This window comes from Oculina patagonica, chromosome 3 (assembly GCF_052425735.1).
Source record: "Oculina patagonica isolate OP01 chromosome 3, crgOcupat, whole genome shotgun sequence".
Lineage (NCBI taxonomy): Eukaryota > Metazoa > Cnidaria > Anthozoa > Scleractinia > Oculinidae > Oculina > Oculina patagonica.
Window position 1 is genome coordinate 19,600,113 of NC_135760.1, and position 14,181 is coordinate 19,614,293.

General features: G+C 38.4%; 2 protein-coding genes across 7 annotated transcripts in view; both read left to right on the forward strand.

Annotated features, from left to right (window-relative positions):
• Positions 1-1,035: 1,035 nt before the first annotated feature.
• On the forward strand, positions 1,036-4,386 carry LOC144645349 (uncharacterized). The gene is made up of 6 exons (XM_078504897.1): positions 1,036-1,255; positions 1,991-2,020; positions 2,118-2,753; positions 3,191-3,217; positions 3,663-3,692; positions 3,815-4,386. The coding sequence occupies exons 1-6, from the start codon at positions 1,138-1,140 to the stop codon at positions 4,384-4,386; spliced, it is 1,413 nt and encodes a 470-aa protein (XP_078361023.1). The 5' UTR covers positions 1,036-1,137.
• A 455-nt stretch (positions 4,387-4,841) lies between these two features.
• The window catches only part of LOC144645251 (uncharacterized), a 109,137-nt gene continuing 99,797 nt past the window's right edge, over positions 4,842-14,181 (forward strand). For 2 of the 6 annotated variants that reach the window (XM_078504736.1, XM_078504738.1), the window contains exons 1-5: positions 4,843-4,875; positions 6,117-6,758; positions 7,188-7,241; positions 7,527-8,069; positions 8,464-9,099. In XM_078504736.1, coding sequence (XP_078360862.1) covers positions 6,416-6,758; positions 7,188-7,241; positions 7,527-8,069; positions 8,464-9,099 — 1,576 coding nt within the window. In that variant the 5' untranslated portion in view covers positions 4,843-4,875; positions 6,117-6,415. Of the gene's footprint in view, positions 4,876-6,116; positions 6,759-7,187; positions 7,242-7,526; positions 8,070-8,463; positions 9,100-14,181 lie in introns of all 6 variants that reach the window. The other 4 variants (XM_078504733.1, XM_078504735.1, XM_078504737.1 and 1 more) reach the window with 3 other exon arrangements.

Consider the following 14,181-nt stretch of genomic DNA (forward strand, 5'->3'; position numbering starts at 1 on the left):
TTAGGTGAATCCGGTTTTGTAGCGTTTCCTAGCTTTTCCAAAACTTTGTCACTTTTACATCGAGCTTCAATATAGTTAGAGGATTAAAATATTTAGAACTATGTTTAAAATATTTATAAAAACGTTCTGTAACTGTATGCAAATTAAACTTAGGACTAAATATATTTTTATATTTAAACACGTTGTTTTTCTTTTGTAGCTACCGTTCCAACACCATCAAGTAAGTTCAGTTCATCTTGATGAATTTCAGAAATATTCTTATTTTGTGTATTTATGCATGCTTACCATGGATGGTCTAGACTCTAATTAAGCGTCTTCCGGAGAGGGTGGGGTGGGGTAACTCTCCATATGGCAGCTCAACCAGCTTGTGTCAGTATACGTGACCAAGGGGGTGTACACATTTTCTCAATTTCAATGTCAAATCATTTCCCTTTATGCCTAGTAAACAACTGCTATAGACTGAAGTAAAATATACTTTTCAGTTCGTCGGCATAGCAGTGAGTTATTTCATGGTTATTCGCAATGTCTCGCTTTTTGTATTGTGCCTAAATTATCTCAATGATGATGGTCTACCTATGATATATGTATAGTATTCTATGTAAACGAACCAATCTATGTTTCACAGGACCACCACGTGCCGTCGCATTGTATCCTCTTAACAGCAGAACAAAGGGGCGCGACATTGGTCCAAGAAAAAACAAACCCGGACGTCCTAGTCAGGTACGTCTGGCTTCCGGACCAGACAAGTTTCCCCGAGGCTCCTTCTACTTCAACGGTCGACGCGGTAGTTACGTCTATTTCCCCAACAATGGCGGCATCGATACCAGGAACTCCATCACTCTCCTGGCGTGGGTCTACCCTGAAGGAAGTGGACCTATATTTCACTACAAGCCGCGAGGCTCCGGTGTAGGCCTGTGGGTCATCAGACAGAACACCTTGTATGTGAAGTTCGTCCGGCGCTCTGGCCGAGGGTCATTCGTTCTGAGAACTCGAGGTCTTCGCCCAAGGAGTTGGAACTACATCGCTGCAAGTTACGACTGTAAGACTGGGCTGGCCACCCTCTGGCGTGAGTCCACGCCCATTGCACAGAGGAACATTGGACGAGGGCTGAGGCTCGCCACTAACTATCCAGCCATCATGGGAAGCAGACCGGGTTCACGGAGTAGCCTCCGTGGTCGAGTCGCCTGTATGCAGGTGTTTGATGTGGCGCTGACTGGACCGCAGATACAGAAACGCAGAAATGTCTGTTTCAGAGGTGAGCACTAATGGCCAGTGTTTAGTGACTAGTGTTTTTACAGAGAAGGGTGTCACAATGTAAATGAGATTTCCAAAAGAAGTGGATCGTCATTATGTAGAAAGTATGTTTATTGTCGGTGTCAGTGGTAAGGGCGCTAGTCTTGTAATCTAGAAGTCCACGGTTCGTGTCTTCCACCATACTACTAGCTGGATTTGTTCTGGGTCGTCCCGAGATCAAATCCTTGTTTACGCTTTGTATATAACCAACTGCTTTGCCCTTCGCCAGTTGTGACGTGATTCTTCTCTTTGAATAGCATGCCTTGAAACTAGCTATCCCGAAGCTATTTACATGACCACTGTAAACATACCTGTACATTTGCATGAGGAAATGCACCAGGGCACAGTTGTTCAAAAGGTATATAATGTTATGCAACGGATAAATCGTCATCCAGTCGATAAGTGTTAACAAGACAAACTACGCTATCCATTGAATAGTGACTTAATCTGGTGAATAGCGTTAACCACGCTTTAAACAACTGGGCCCTGAAGTATAGGTATACCGTCGGACTGCAGTGCACTGTTGCTTAGTCACAACAACCATGTTTTGACAGCTGCTGTTAAATATTTACCAATATCACTGGATGCGTTAAGCAAGATGGGGAGAATTATCTAGGCCGAGTTTTGAAAAAAAAGATCGTCTCCTCTGAACAGAGCTCCTTTAATTTAACCATCACTGTATCGATTTCTCTTTTAGGCGGCCCTCCACCAACACGACCGCCACCGGGTAAGTAGATCAACCTCAAATTTTCCGTAGAAGCTCGTATTGTTGTATAAGGAATCTCTTTTCCTTGCGATCTAATCACGTGACTTGTCTTTTTCAGTATTACCACCTCTCGTGGCCATATTCGCCCTTGATGACGAGACCAAAACCAAAGATATCACAGGTAATAACCCGCCGGGCCGACCATCAAATGTCCGTCCAGCACCAGGCCCCGACGGACGCCCCGGTGGATCAACTCTCTTCATCGGATCGTCGAACAGTTACATCGAGTTCCCAAACAACGGAAAACTGGACACCAGGCGATCCATGACCATTCTAGCCTGGATCTACCACAACGGACGATCTGGACCTATCTTTAACTACGACCGACGCGGTTTTGGAGTTCATCTGTGGATGGTTGGGCCTAGGGTGCTCTTTGTGCGTTTTGTAAAACGCTCTCGCGGAAGAACTTCCTCAGTAGCTACCTACTCTAAGAAGCCGCGTTATCGCGCTTGGAACTACATCGGGGCCACATACGATTACAACACCGGCGTTGCGACGTTATGGCTCAACTCCAAGCCTGTAGCGCGTCAAAGTATCGGGCGATTTGACTTGGCTACTAATTACCCGGTCAGGATGGGTGCGAGAATTGGCGATCGAAGGGCTTTCCGCGGAAAAATCTCCTGTATCCAGGTTTACAGTATTGCTTTGAATCAGAAACAGATTCGTGCCGCACGGAAGCGGTGTTTCAAGAAACGTAAGTTGCATATTAATGTTGTGTTTTGTAGGCTTACGTATAAATGACACCGAATTGTACCTTGAGATTTAAATACTTTTCGAATTGTTTGTAAAGACAAATAGTGTAGTGATGTTTGCAAATGGTGTCTAGCTTTTGATTATGTGATATTGTGTTGTCATATTAGAACTCATTAACAGTCCGTTTGAACTATGGTTTTTCCTCGGGAGTTTTGAATGTATCATGTAAAAGGAAAACATTGCCCATTCATTTTAGCCTCGCTTCATACTTTGTGAAAAGGTTGGAATTAATTATCAGTAACAATAAAACTTAACACGTTCACGTATTGTGACAACCCGTAGCAATAGTAACACACTTAGGTTTTATCAGATTTACAAGTTAATACCACACGAGGTTTGACTCCATGTGTTTTCCTCTCTTTTTCATTCTTCTTCTAGTGCCCGTCACGAAGCCAACAGTTCCAAGTAAGTAGTAAACCTAATATGTCAGGTTTAGATGATCGCTTACGGATGCTGGTTCCTTACGATAAGTTTCAAGTATAACAGTTTCACTCAGTCAACTTGAAAAAATGTAGGGTTCCGATTTTTCAAGATGTGCAATCGGTGAGGTCCACTTCTTCAAGAGATGGTCATTTAAGAAGGTTCAACTGGATTTATATAGCGCAGATTTCACATAGGTATTTCGACTGTACTGATTTAAAAACTTGTGGAGAAGAAAGGAAAAGTTCGGAAGGGAATTTTCTCATTCTGTATATCATCCTTTTTGTTATACACAATTTGGTGTGTTCTTGAACTGTCAAGTTCGTGACTCGAGCTAAAGTTAAGATTCAATGATATCAATACTATTATTATTTTGGAATGCATCAAGCATTTACCTTATGTTGATTTCTCTTTGTTTCATACTTTGCAGTCACACCTACAAAGCCGCAAACCCCAGAAAGTAAGCATTTTCATTTGGTTCTATTTTGAAATTAATTTTATAAAATGATATTTTAAAATATCTGTATTATCATTTGATAGTATCATAATTGATGTTTTCTCCTTTTTTCGTGATTTGACTAGTGTGTAAGTTTGGTGTGGATCTCGGTTTTCTTGTCGACGGATCAGGAAGCATCGAATACCGAGGAAAAGGAAACTTTGGGCGCATACTTAACTTTATCAAATCTGTTGTCAGCTTTTTCCAAGTCTCACGAGGAAAATCCCGAATCGGCGTCGTGTTATTCTCGTCTCGGCCGATCCCAATCTTCGGGTTTAAACGCTACTCATCGAAAGTACAAGTTCTTCGGGCGATCGACCGTATCCGTTATCCTCGAGGGGGCACGAGGATTGGTAAAGCTTTATATTTCGCTCGCAGTTACCTCTTCAAAGGACGCAATCCTCGAGGAAGAAAGCGAGTTCTGGTGCTGTTGACTGATGGAGTTTCACAAGACCGTGTCGGCGCAGCTGCAAGCCGCATGAAAGCTACCGGTGCTGAAGTGTTCGCGATCGGTCTTGGGAAGAAATATAGGAGAAGACAGTTGCTGCAGATGGCAACAGACCAGTACCATGTCATGACTGTTTCCTTCAGCTTGCTCATGTCCATCATACAGAAGTTGAAGAATCAAGTATGCCAAAAGCAGAAAGTTGGTAAGTAGATCGTTTCTTCAAATATGTTATGTCCATATGCTGTCTTTCTTACTCCTTGCACCTCTGTACAGAACAGTTGTGTGGCAGCTCTCGTAAGCTTGTAATTCTACTGGTCCTCTAGTGTAGTAAATGCTATTGTTCTGGGGCTAGGGACATTGTTCCTGTTGTTTTTTCTATTGTTCTCCCGAAGGGTAGCAAGCTATTCATGTGACTTGCGAGTGCTTCTATCCGACCCGTACATAAGCATGATGAACAGTTGCTATGCCATGAGAGACGTCCGCACTGCTCTTCAAGAGAAAAAAAACAACAGAAAGATACGCTGAATGGAATTTTTTAACAGCAATATGGCGTTTCTTATTTTGAAAATCGTCTCAAATAATGTTTTAGTATCTCATGGGTAAGAGTACTCACATTTTTCCAATCCAACTGTTTTCTATTCCTTTTTTTCAAATTTTCAGTGCCCACAGTTCGTCCTACACCAACCACCACACCAAGAGGTAACACACTCCTTTTGTATTGTACCGTTATTCTCTTATTTAGTTCAAAAAGAGCATAAAACATTTCTTAAACATCAACCCTGGATTGTTAATCTTAAGGTTTACTTACTTCTCAAAAGGGCTATGTCACGCAATTTTAGGCAATTTCGGCACTGACCAACTGTTCATAGACTTAACGGAAATGTCACAATAACGGCTTAAAACTGTAGAAGAACTCAAAAGAAACACAGAAAAGCCAAAAAAGGGCATGGATGGGCAAAATTCGAGAAGATTAAAACTGATTGCGTTCGAGTAAATGTTTAATAAGTCTACAAGTCCTCAGCTTCTACGTTCGCAATGTGAGTGATCAACTAGATGGATCAAGTTTAGGTGCCGGATCAGGAGTTAGTTGAACCAAACTGTTGAGCAATCGGCGCAAGTTGTGCGACCGTTAGATTATGGTTCGGTTTGAGCTGATCATATGCAAATTTCCTTCAAGGTTGTAACTTAACGCTTTATTAGTTTTGTGATTGTTGTTTGATGATGGAAGGAAGTTTTGCGCGGACAAGAATGTCCTTCAGAGATTTTTCCCTCTAATTAGGTACAATCGGATGGTGGTTTAAGATAATGTGCAGTATTTCGTGATTTCATAAGAATCTTTTAAAGATTCGGTGTGGCTGGTTTGCCGTCATGTGCTATCCAAAACTAAAGGCAAACCCTGTTTTGAGCTTTTAGCGCAAGACCGGTTTCGGAACCAAACTATTGGATCCTTCGTCAGTTGCTTTTTTTAGCTTTTTTCGAATAGCTCGCAGTGGGAGCTTGTGAACAGTGCCGTTGTTGAAATCAAGTCTCTTTATATAGCATTCTTTAACCAGCAAGAAGTTTCTGATTGGTCGTTAAGAAGCGAAGCTGATTGGCCAAAATTAATTAGCTACTCGTGTGTGATGCTTTTAAAGCATCACTTATAAGTAGCAATAAGACGTTCAATAGAATTATTATATATTATATGGCTCTCTTTGCCGTGCCAGTCAGGCCTTAATATCGCTCACGGGAAACTCTGTCTTTCCTCGACTATTGGCCACTCACAGAGCCCGTGAGATCTTAACAACCTCTAGCCATATGAAAATAAATTATCTCGACTAGACAACTGATTTATTTTTTAAACTATGTTAATCACTGCGTTTCTTTACAATTGTTAGTAGATATACGAGGTATTGTGTACTTATATTTCTGTTGTCGTTCTTGTCTTTGTTGTTCTTTAGTGAAATTACCGAAAACCCTAGCCGTGTATGCCCTGGACTACAAACGACGCGGGCGAGACTTAAGTAGAAGCCGAAACCCAACAGCGAAGCTCGTAGGAATTCGCTACAGTCAAGGTCCTGATGGTAGACGGGACGGTTCAACCCAATTTTACGGACGACGAAATAGCTACGTGGAGATTCCCAACACGGGGAGACTGGACGCTAGATATTCCATCACTGTCCTAATATGGGTGTACAACGAAAGAAGATCGGGCATTATCCTGAACTACGGTCGCAATCGTAGAGGATTCCAACTGCGCATGATCAGCCAACGAGTCCTCCAAGTGCTAATAGTTCGAAGGACACGAAGGACAACCATAACTGTACAGACACGTGGACGTGTCATGAAATACAAGGCGTGGAACTATGTAGGCGTGACGTATAACGAGAGGAGTCAAGTGGTGACTGTTTGGGTGAATATGAAAGCTGTCGTGACAAGAAGAGTCGGGAGGCTACAGCTGGACACCAGTAAGACGATCAGACTCGGAGGTCGGATTGGCAGTAGACAATACTTCCGTGGACGACTGTTCTGTCTTCAGTTGTACAGCGTAGCGCTGTACAGAAAGCAGATCGAGGAGGCTAAGAAGAGATGCTTCCTTAAAGGTATAACTTTTATATTTTCTCTTTACTAGATAATTTGCATGCTTTTAAAATTAAGTAAAGGTAAAGTCCGCTATTAAGCGTAGTAGCCCATACGACTGGCGCTAACTGAACTTTGGATTCTGTAGCATGAATTGAATAGGAGTATTTCTACTCCATCCACTGGGTGCAATGTTTGTCCATTGCAGGGCTACCCCGCAACGTTTAATTCGTTTAAGCCATTTAGCATCTTGGTGAAGGGAGGCACTGCGAGAGAAAGTGTCTTTCCAGAGAACACAATGGCTCCAGCCTAGGCTCGAACCCGGACGCTTGATCCGGAGTCCAGCACACTCATCATTAGGCCAACGCGCTGGCACGCAAATAAACAGTTTCTGTCAAAACTGATGTCGTTGAAGTTTGACTTGAATTGACTTATGCCTTTTTTTCTCGTAGGACCTCCCATCACAACTCCAACACCTACGCCGACACCCACTCCCGCTCCAAGAAGTAAGTTTCAATTGCACCACATGATTTATTTTTTAATTGGTGTTCAAAGTTTTGTTTCTGAATAACTTGAAGTGGCTTAAATGAGCTCGCCTTGATGACGATGTCTTAGAATGTCCTCTTTGAGTTTGATGCAAAACATTTTTTTATTAAATGATTTTGAAGTCACCCAGCTATTGTCTCTCTTTATCATACTAATAATATATAATATCACACTAATAATATAAAAAAAGGTTTGGCACGGTGGCTTTTTATTACTCATTGCCTGTTACTCTTTTCTATCTACAGTTTGCACAGCCCGTGTTGATCTTGGTTTCCTTATTGACGCTACCAGTTCTGGAAGGCGAAATATCCGACAAGTTGTTCAATTTGTACGAGAAACTGTTCGTCGATTTACGATCTCCAGTCGATCCACACGCATTGGAGTGGTAACATACGCCTCTCGTTCCAGACGAATCGTAGGATTCTCAGGAAGATACACGCGGCGACGAATTTACAACGCGGTTGGTCGAATTCGGGTTCTTAGAGGTGGAAGACAATTAGGAAGAGCTTTGTCTTATTCCAGACGTTACCTGTTCAGAGGAAAACCTCAGTGTGGAAGACGAAGAGTGCTGATTGTTCTTACGTCTGGACGATCACTTGACAGAGTAAAGAAACCGGCCGAAGCACTGAAGGGAGTTGGTGTCGAGATATTCGCGATTGGAATCGGCAGGGTCGGTAGAACAGGTCTCCTGAGAGTTACAACTGACAGTAAACACGTGTTTGTGGTGAGAGTTACACGGCTTTTGTCCATCGTGCGAACGCTCAAGGATAGGATCTGTTACTCTCCTGGTAAGCTCAATATCAGATGTCCGTTGTTTTACTCATTGATTTAATTTTGTTTGTCAAGATAATTCATTCAAAAAGAAAGATTAGTGATCGTTCTTTTTTTTATTAGAAAATTAAACTTGGACTGCGTCAAAATAAGGGCCAAAAACGATGTTATCTATCTTAAGGGGTTAACCAAAAATTGCTCCATGAATATGTAAAGGCTACCGTACAAATTGTATTCGTTTTTCGATTTACATTATTTGCCACAATTGTTAACATACGTTTCTTCGTTCTGCTAATCTGATTTTTCGCATGAAATTTTGTCGAACAGGCAGCTAAACGTCCCATCTTTTAATCCCCCTCTCTAATAACATTTTTTGTACAATTTTTTATGCTTTTGATTCCATTTTCCTAGTGATTCGCCGAGGAGCAGTCGCCGTTTACCAGTTTACCAGCGCTTCCAAGAACCGTGACATAAGTACTTACAAGAATCCACCCGCAACATTTGTTGGCGTGTACTACTCACGTGGTCCTGACAACAATCCTAAGGGATCACTCGCCTTTAGGGGAAGAAGAAACAGCTATGTTCTGATCCCCAACAACGGCTGTCTTGACACAAGATACTCCGTGACTATCATCATGTGGGTATACCCCGAGAGCTCTGGACCGTTGCTTCATTTTAAGCCGAAAGGCTGGGGTCTTCACCTGTGGATTATCAGCCGGTTTAGACTGTTCGCTCGATTTACACCACGCTCAGGGAAATCTGTGCGAGCAGTGTACAAAAAGATAAAGCCGCGCCAATGGAACTACATTGCCGCGACTTATGACCGACGAACAGGCCTGGCTAGCCTCTGGCTCGATAGTCTTCCCATCATCCAGCGCAGAATTGGTCGCTTCCGTCTTGGGCTTGCCACTAACTATCCTATTGTGATAGGAAGCAAACCTGGCGATCGGCGTAAATTCCGTGGAAGAATTGCCTGTGTACAGATTTATAACTACGCGATGAATGGGCAACAGATTCGTAGTAAAAAGAAGAAATGCTTCCGTGAAGGTGTGTGTCGGTATATACTGTCAGATGTGTTTCACTTCCTAGCACATGCCCAAATACAACAAAAATCCACGTATAAGAACCTAGATTTTTCCAGCTTAGCCTAAATAGGTTCTTAAAAAATGGTATTTAGTGGTATTTTAAGCATCTTAGGTTCTCAAGTAGGTTCTTTTAATTTGATAGGGGGCACTTGCGATAACTACTACAGGGCATACGTGATATGGAATAATTTGCTACATTAAATAATTATCTAGAATACAGTTTAACTGATAACAATACAGTAAATTTATCTTTCCAAAGTACTTACAAACATGTCTGTACTAAAAAATGTTTCTGTTTTTTGTGTTTTGCTGCAGCCGCAATGGCTGCAAGCAAAACACATTGAGAGCTGAAGTTTGTGCCGTAAGTGCCGTAAGGTGTAAGTGCCGTAACAGAGGAGAAATCTGAACTACCGATGTCAATCAAATCCATGAACAAACAAAATCGAAACCAATGAACCGTAGCGCTGATCGCATTCGAAGTTACGGGCCAAAGTATTCGAACGCAAACCACGTTGGACACGTTGGAAAACAGAAAACCGATTTAAAAGTATATCGCATTGGGAAAGAAAACAAACTGTGGCGCGACCACTCCAGTTTTATGAGAAAATTATTCTGCAGTTTTCATCATTTACGAAAAGAGCGAAGACTTGGAACCTCGCCGAAGGTCATAAATATTTTCTCCAAAGGACCGGTTAGTGAGTAGTAATGTACTACACTCTGAGGCAAAAATTTTTGCCACAGAGATTTAGTACATACTACTTCCAGTGCTGAATTTTTGCGCTTGATCTAAAACTGAATTTTTGCGCTGGACCTAACCTAGATTACAAGCGGAGCGTTTCATAGTATTTTATTTATAAAATGCATGAAACTTATGATCAAATATAATAAAATATTATATTTGCTCCTTATCTTAACAACTGACACAAGCCTGAAAAACCAACCCTAACTCAACCCTAGGTTCAAAATAAAAAAAACTTCTTATACTCTTTTTTCAAACTTTTTTTACAGTGCGTTCGAATGGGATTGTCTTATATGAGTCCACTTGCTACCCAGACTGTACTCTTTTTTACATTGCTCACAAAACCATCGTGTATTTCGCAGATAACGGGATTTTGTGCGCCTTATAGCTTTCATTTTGTCTTCTTTGGTAAACCATCTCTGGTATCGGCCATTAACAATATTATCATTCCAAAACATCAATTGTTATATATTAATAACACAATATATTAATTTCTTATATCATTAATAGTGCGTTTAAAAATCAAATCGCTCGCTCTGCTCAAACCCTAGGTCAAATTAATATCCATATGGATATGTTTCTATATTGGTATCTGATATGTATTTTATTGCGCGCTTATCATATCCAAAGCTGTATACCTTTTCCTCATATTTGTTAACAATTTGTTTACTCTGTCTTGTTATCTTATTTTCATTTACTAATGTAAGTTCTTTGATATCGCCCTTAACCATCTTAATCATATTTGTGTGATTAAGAATTTGTGAATTTTCATGATTAAGGGAAAAACCTTTAATAACACATTTTTGTTTATTATCGCCATATATGAAACTGTAGTTTTTAGGGCCACCGCTTACAAAGGTACCTTTTATAACCTCACTGTCTAACTCATCTGTTAAATCACCTAACATATCACCTGTTTCTATTGTCTTACCATTTTTGGATTCGATATACACAATACTATCTGTATCAAAATATAACACCCTTTCATCTAAAAAGTCAAGTTTATCATACAACATCAGCCGAGCTGAGCTAGTTGTAAAACATGCAATGTATATATTAGTATTATAGCTATTATCAACAAACTGATCCTTGTAAGTGTAACTCATTTGCACCATTTCTTCATTTATGAAATTTATGTTTAAATTATCAATGGTATCGTCGAGAACAACTTTGTAAAATTCATTTATGTCAGTAACGTATTTACACTGATTCATGTTATTCCGTTGGCCAAATTTACCCCAAAGTGAGTTTAAACACATTTTAGCAATAGCTCGTAATCCCGAATTCTCATGTAATTCACCTAATTCAATGTCTAAATTCGTTTTGACTTTATTTCTGAATATCATTTCTTCTTTGTCATTTTTAAAATTATATTTCGTTGATTCAAGTTTTAGTTTCATGAATTTTTTAATGTATCCTTTGAATAAATCGTCAGATGACTCCTCAAAATGCCAAACCTCATATATTTTTATAATTTTATAGCCTTTTTTAATGGCCTTATTTAGTTCATCTGTTGTCCATGTGCCTGTAAATGCTTGCTCACTTTCACTATGTTGGCATTTTTCTTGTTGCTTTGTTTTTGCACATGATATACACAGAGGGAACATTAGCTTTTCAGACTTTTCACATTTGATTCTCTGAGGCAGAACAGGATGATATAACCCTTTTGGTGGTAATATTTTACATTTTATTAGTCCATACCATTTTTTATCGTATTTTTCTGGTGATATAATTTTTATAGGGTGTCCAATGGGGTATTTTTTATAGAACTGGACAGTGGGATATAAGGAGCAAAAATCTACGTATTTTCCGTATTCATCATCTTTGAATTTATAAAGTAGCTTTGTGCTATTAGTTCTACCTCCGAAGAATGCATCTCTTGGGTTTAGTGGAGCGACGACTTCTCTATTCCAATCATTTTTATAATATTTTTGAAAACATTTATCATTTTTTAATTTACATTCCCACATCTCAATAAGATTGTAACCAGCATCTGTTATTTTGTTATTTTTAACTTGTGTTTTATTATACAAAGTACCCATATCACATTGATTCTTATTATTGATTACATCAGGCTTGTAACAATCTGGGCATCCATGCCAGAAGCAACCTTGGAATTCATAAACACTATTTGTGGACTCACAAAAACCATCTACTTTTAATTTGTTATTGATAAGTTTTTCGCCACCTTCCAAGGCATGTTGAATTTTAATATTATTTTTCTCAGCAATGTAATCGATCCATGCAATACTGACTGCACTATGGTTTTCTGTTTGAACAACATTATCAACCACAGCTATGGTATTTTTTGGCATATAATTCCCTCTATAAATAGCCATACAAACACCGGCTATTGTAATGTATTTTAGTGGATCGATATTTTCTTGATTCATGAAATCTTGCCTGAATTTTAACATACATCTTCTTAATATATCCACATCTGACCTACAGTATTCAATCAGTTCTTTTTTGAAATCGAAAACATAATTTTCATTTACACGGTCATCATACCATTGTAAAAATTTCTGTCTATCTTCTGTTTTCATTTGATTATAGCCATAGTGCTTTTTAGAAGGCATATTTCCGATATAGTTTTGATGACAATTTTTGTTGAAATAATGTGGAAAATATCCTTTTTTCAACTCGTTTAAACCAAACGTTTTAGGAAACAATGATAACGGTTGTTGAATGAAATTTAAGCTGTCGATTATTTTGATTCTTAATTGTGAAATTTCCATCATCATAATTTTTGCACCATTGTAAATACAATAAGGTTTGAAACCATTATCTATACACCATTTAAGAATAAAATGGCTATCGTATCCTTTTGAATTGTGAGCCAGAAGTGTATATCCTTTATATTTATCATTGAGGATTCCGTTACAAAAACTATTAATATCATTGAAGATTGATTCATTACCATTGAAATCATGGCAGATAGCTAAATTAACTTCATGTGTTCCAGTGTTTTGTCTAGCTTCGAAATCGAAAAATAAATATTTTTCATTATACGTTTTACATGAGTAGCAATAATCTTTTTTGGTAATGTTTTTATTTAATCGGCATGGTTTTTTGCTCTTTTTGATGCAATTTCCTCCCTTGCATTTTATTTTTTTCATGAAACATTCATGCTTGTTTTCACAATATTTGTTACAATTATTGCACATTTTGAAACCGCATTTATGTATTTTGATATATGGTTTTAGTATGATTTGATTGCATTTTAAACATTTTGCTACACTGCTACATACTAAATCATCACTATCTTTTTTCGATCGGTTACTAGTATGGTTTTTGAAGCAAGTATTACCATGAAAAACACGATTGCATTGATTACATGCAACGTCTTTACCATTACATTTATTTCCATCTGGAAAATATTTGAAACAAGATAGACATTTTTGGGGGCATTTGTGTTTATCACGTCTCGTGTAAGCTTTTTTGCAAGAATGGCAGTAATATGCTACATCTAAAAAGGCTGTCATTGATTTTATGACATCAAAATGATTCCGTGTTTTGTATAAATAAATTTTATCCGTTTTACCATTATTGGATGTATATATGATTTCATTGAACTGCTCAGAATCGATAATGTTAATCTCAATATCTAAATGTGATGCAAAGCTATCTACATCTTCTAAAGAATTTCCATAATCATTAATTTCAACATTAGCATTATTATGAAGTTCTTTGGCTTGAATTTGTTGTAGTTTCCTACTTTTATTGAATCCATCTTTCAACTGAGTTGTAGTGTAATTCTCAGGGTGTAAATTAGCATAACCTGTTACTATTGCCCTAGCAAGGCATATTGAGTCGGTGTTTTTTATTGTGATAATGCATTGTTTCCTATTTACTGTTTGTTTTGATAAATATAGTCTACCTTTACCTGAAGGTATTTTAATAGATTGAATAATTATTTTGCAATTTTCTAAATTTATTTTTTTATACTCCAACGTATTGATTACATCTAAAAGTTGATTTAACTTGAAATCAGAAACTTTTAACATTTTTGTTGAAATCGGATGTGTTAATTCATTATTTGAAATTACCAATCTGAACCTATCATTTGGTTTTAACTGTCTTTTCTTTATTGTCATTTCAACCATTTTTTCAAAGACACTGAAAACGTCATTTTTATTACCTATGAAATTTTTGCGTACAATTATTTTAAATTCATTTGTGTAAGCATTGTACTTTTTATTTACCGTATTTCCGATTTCAGTTATTTTGAATAGAGGTTGGTCATTGGATGTTGTATCAAAAATACTGTCATCGAAATTAAATTCATTGAGTGTCCTGTTTAAG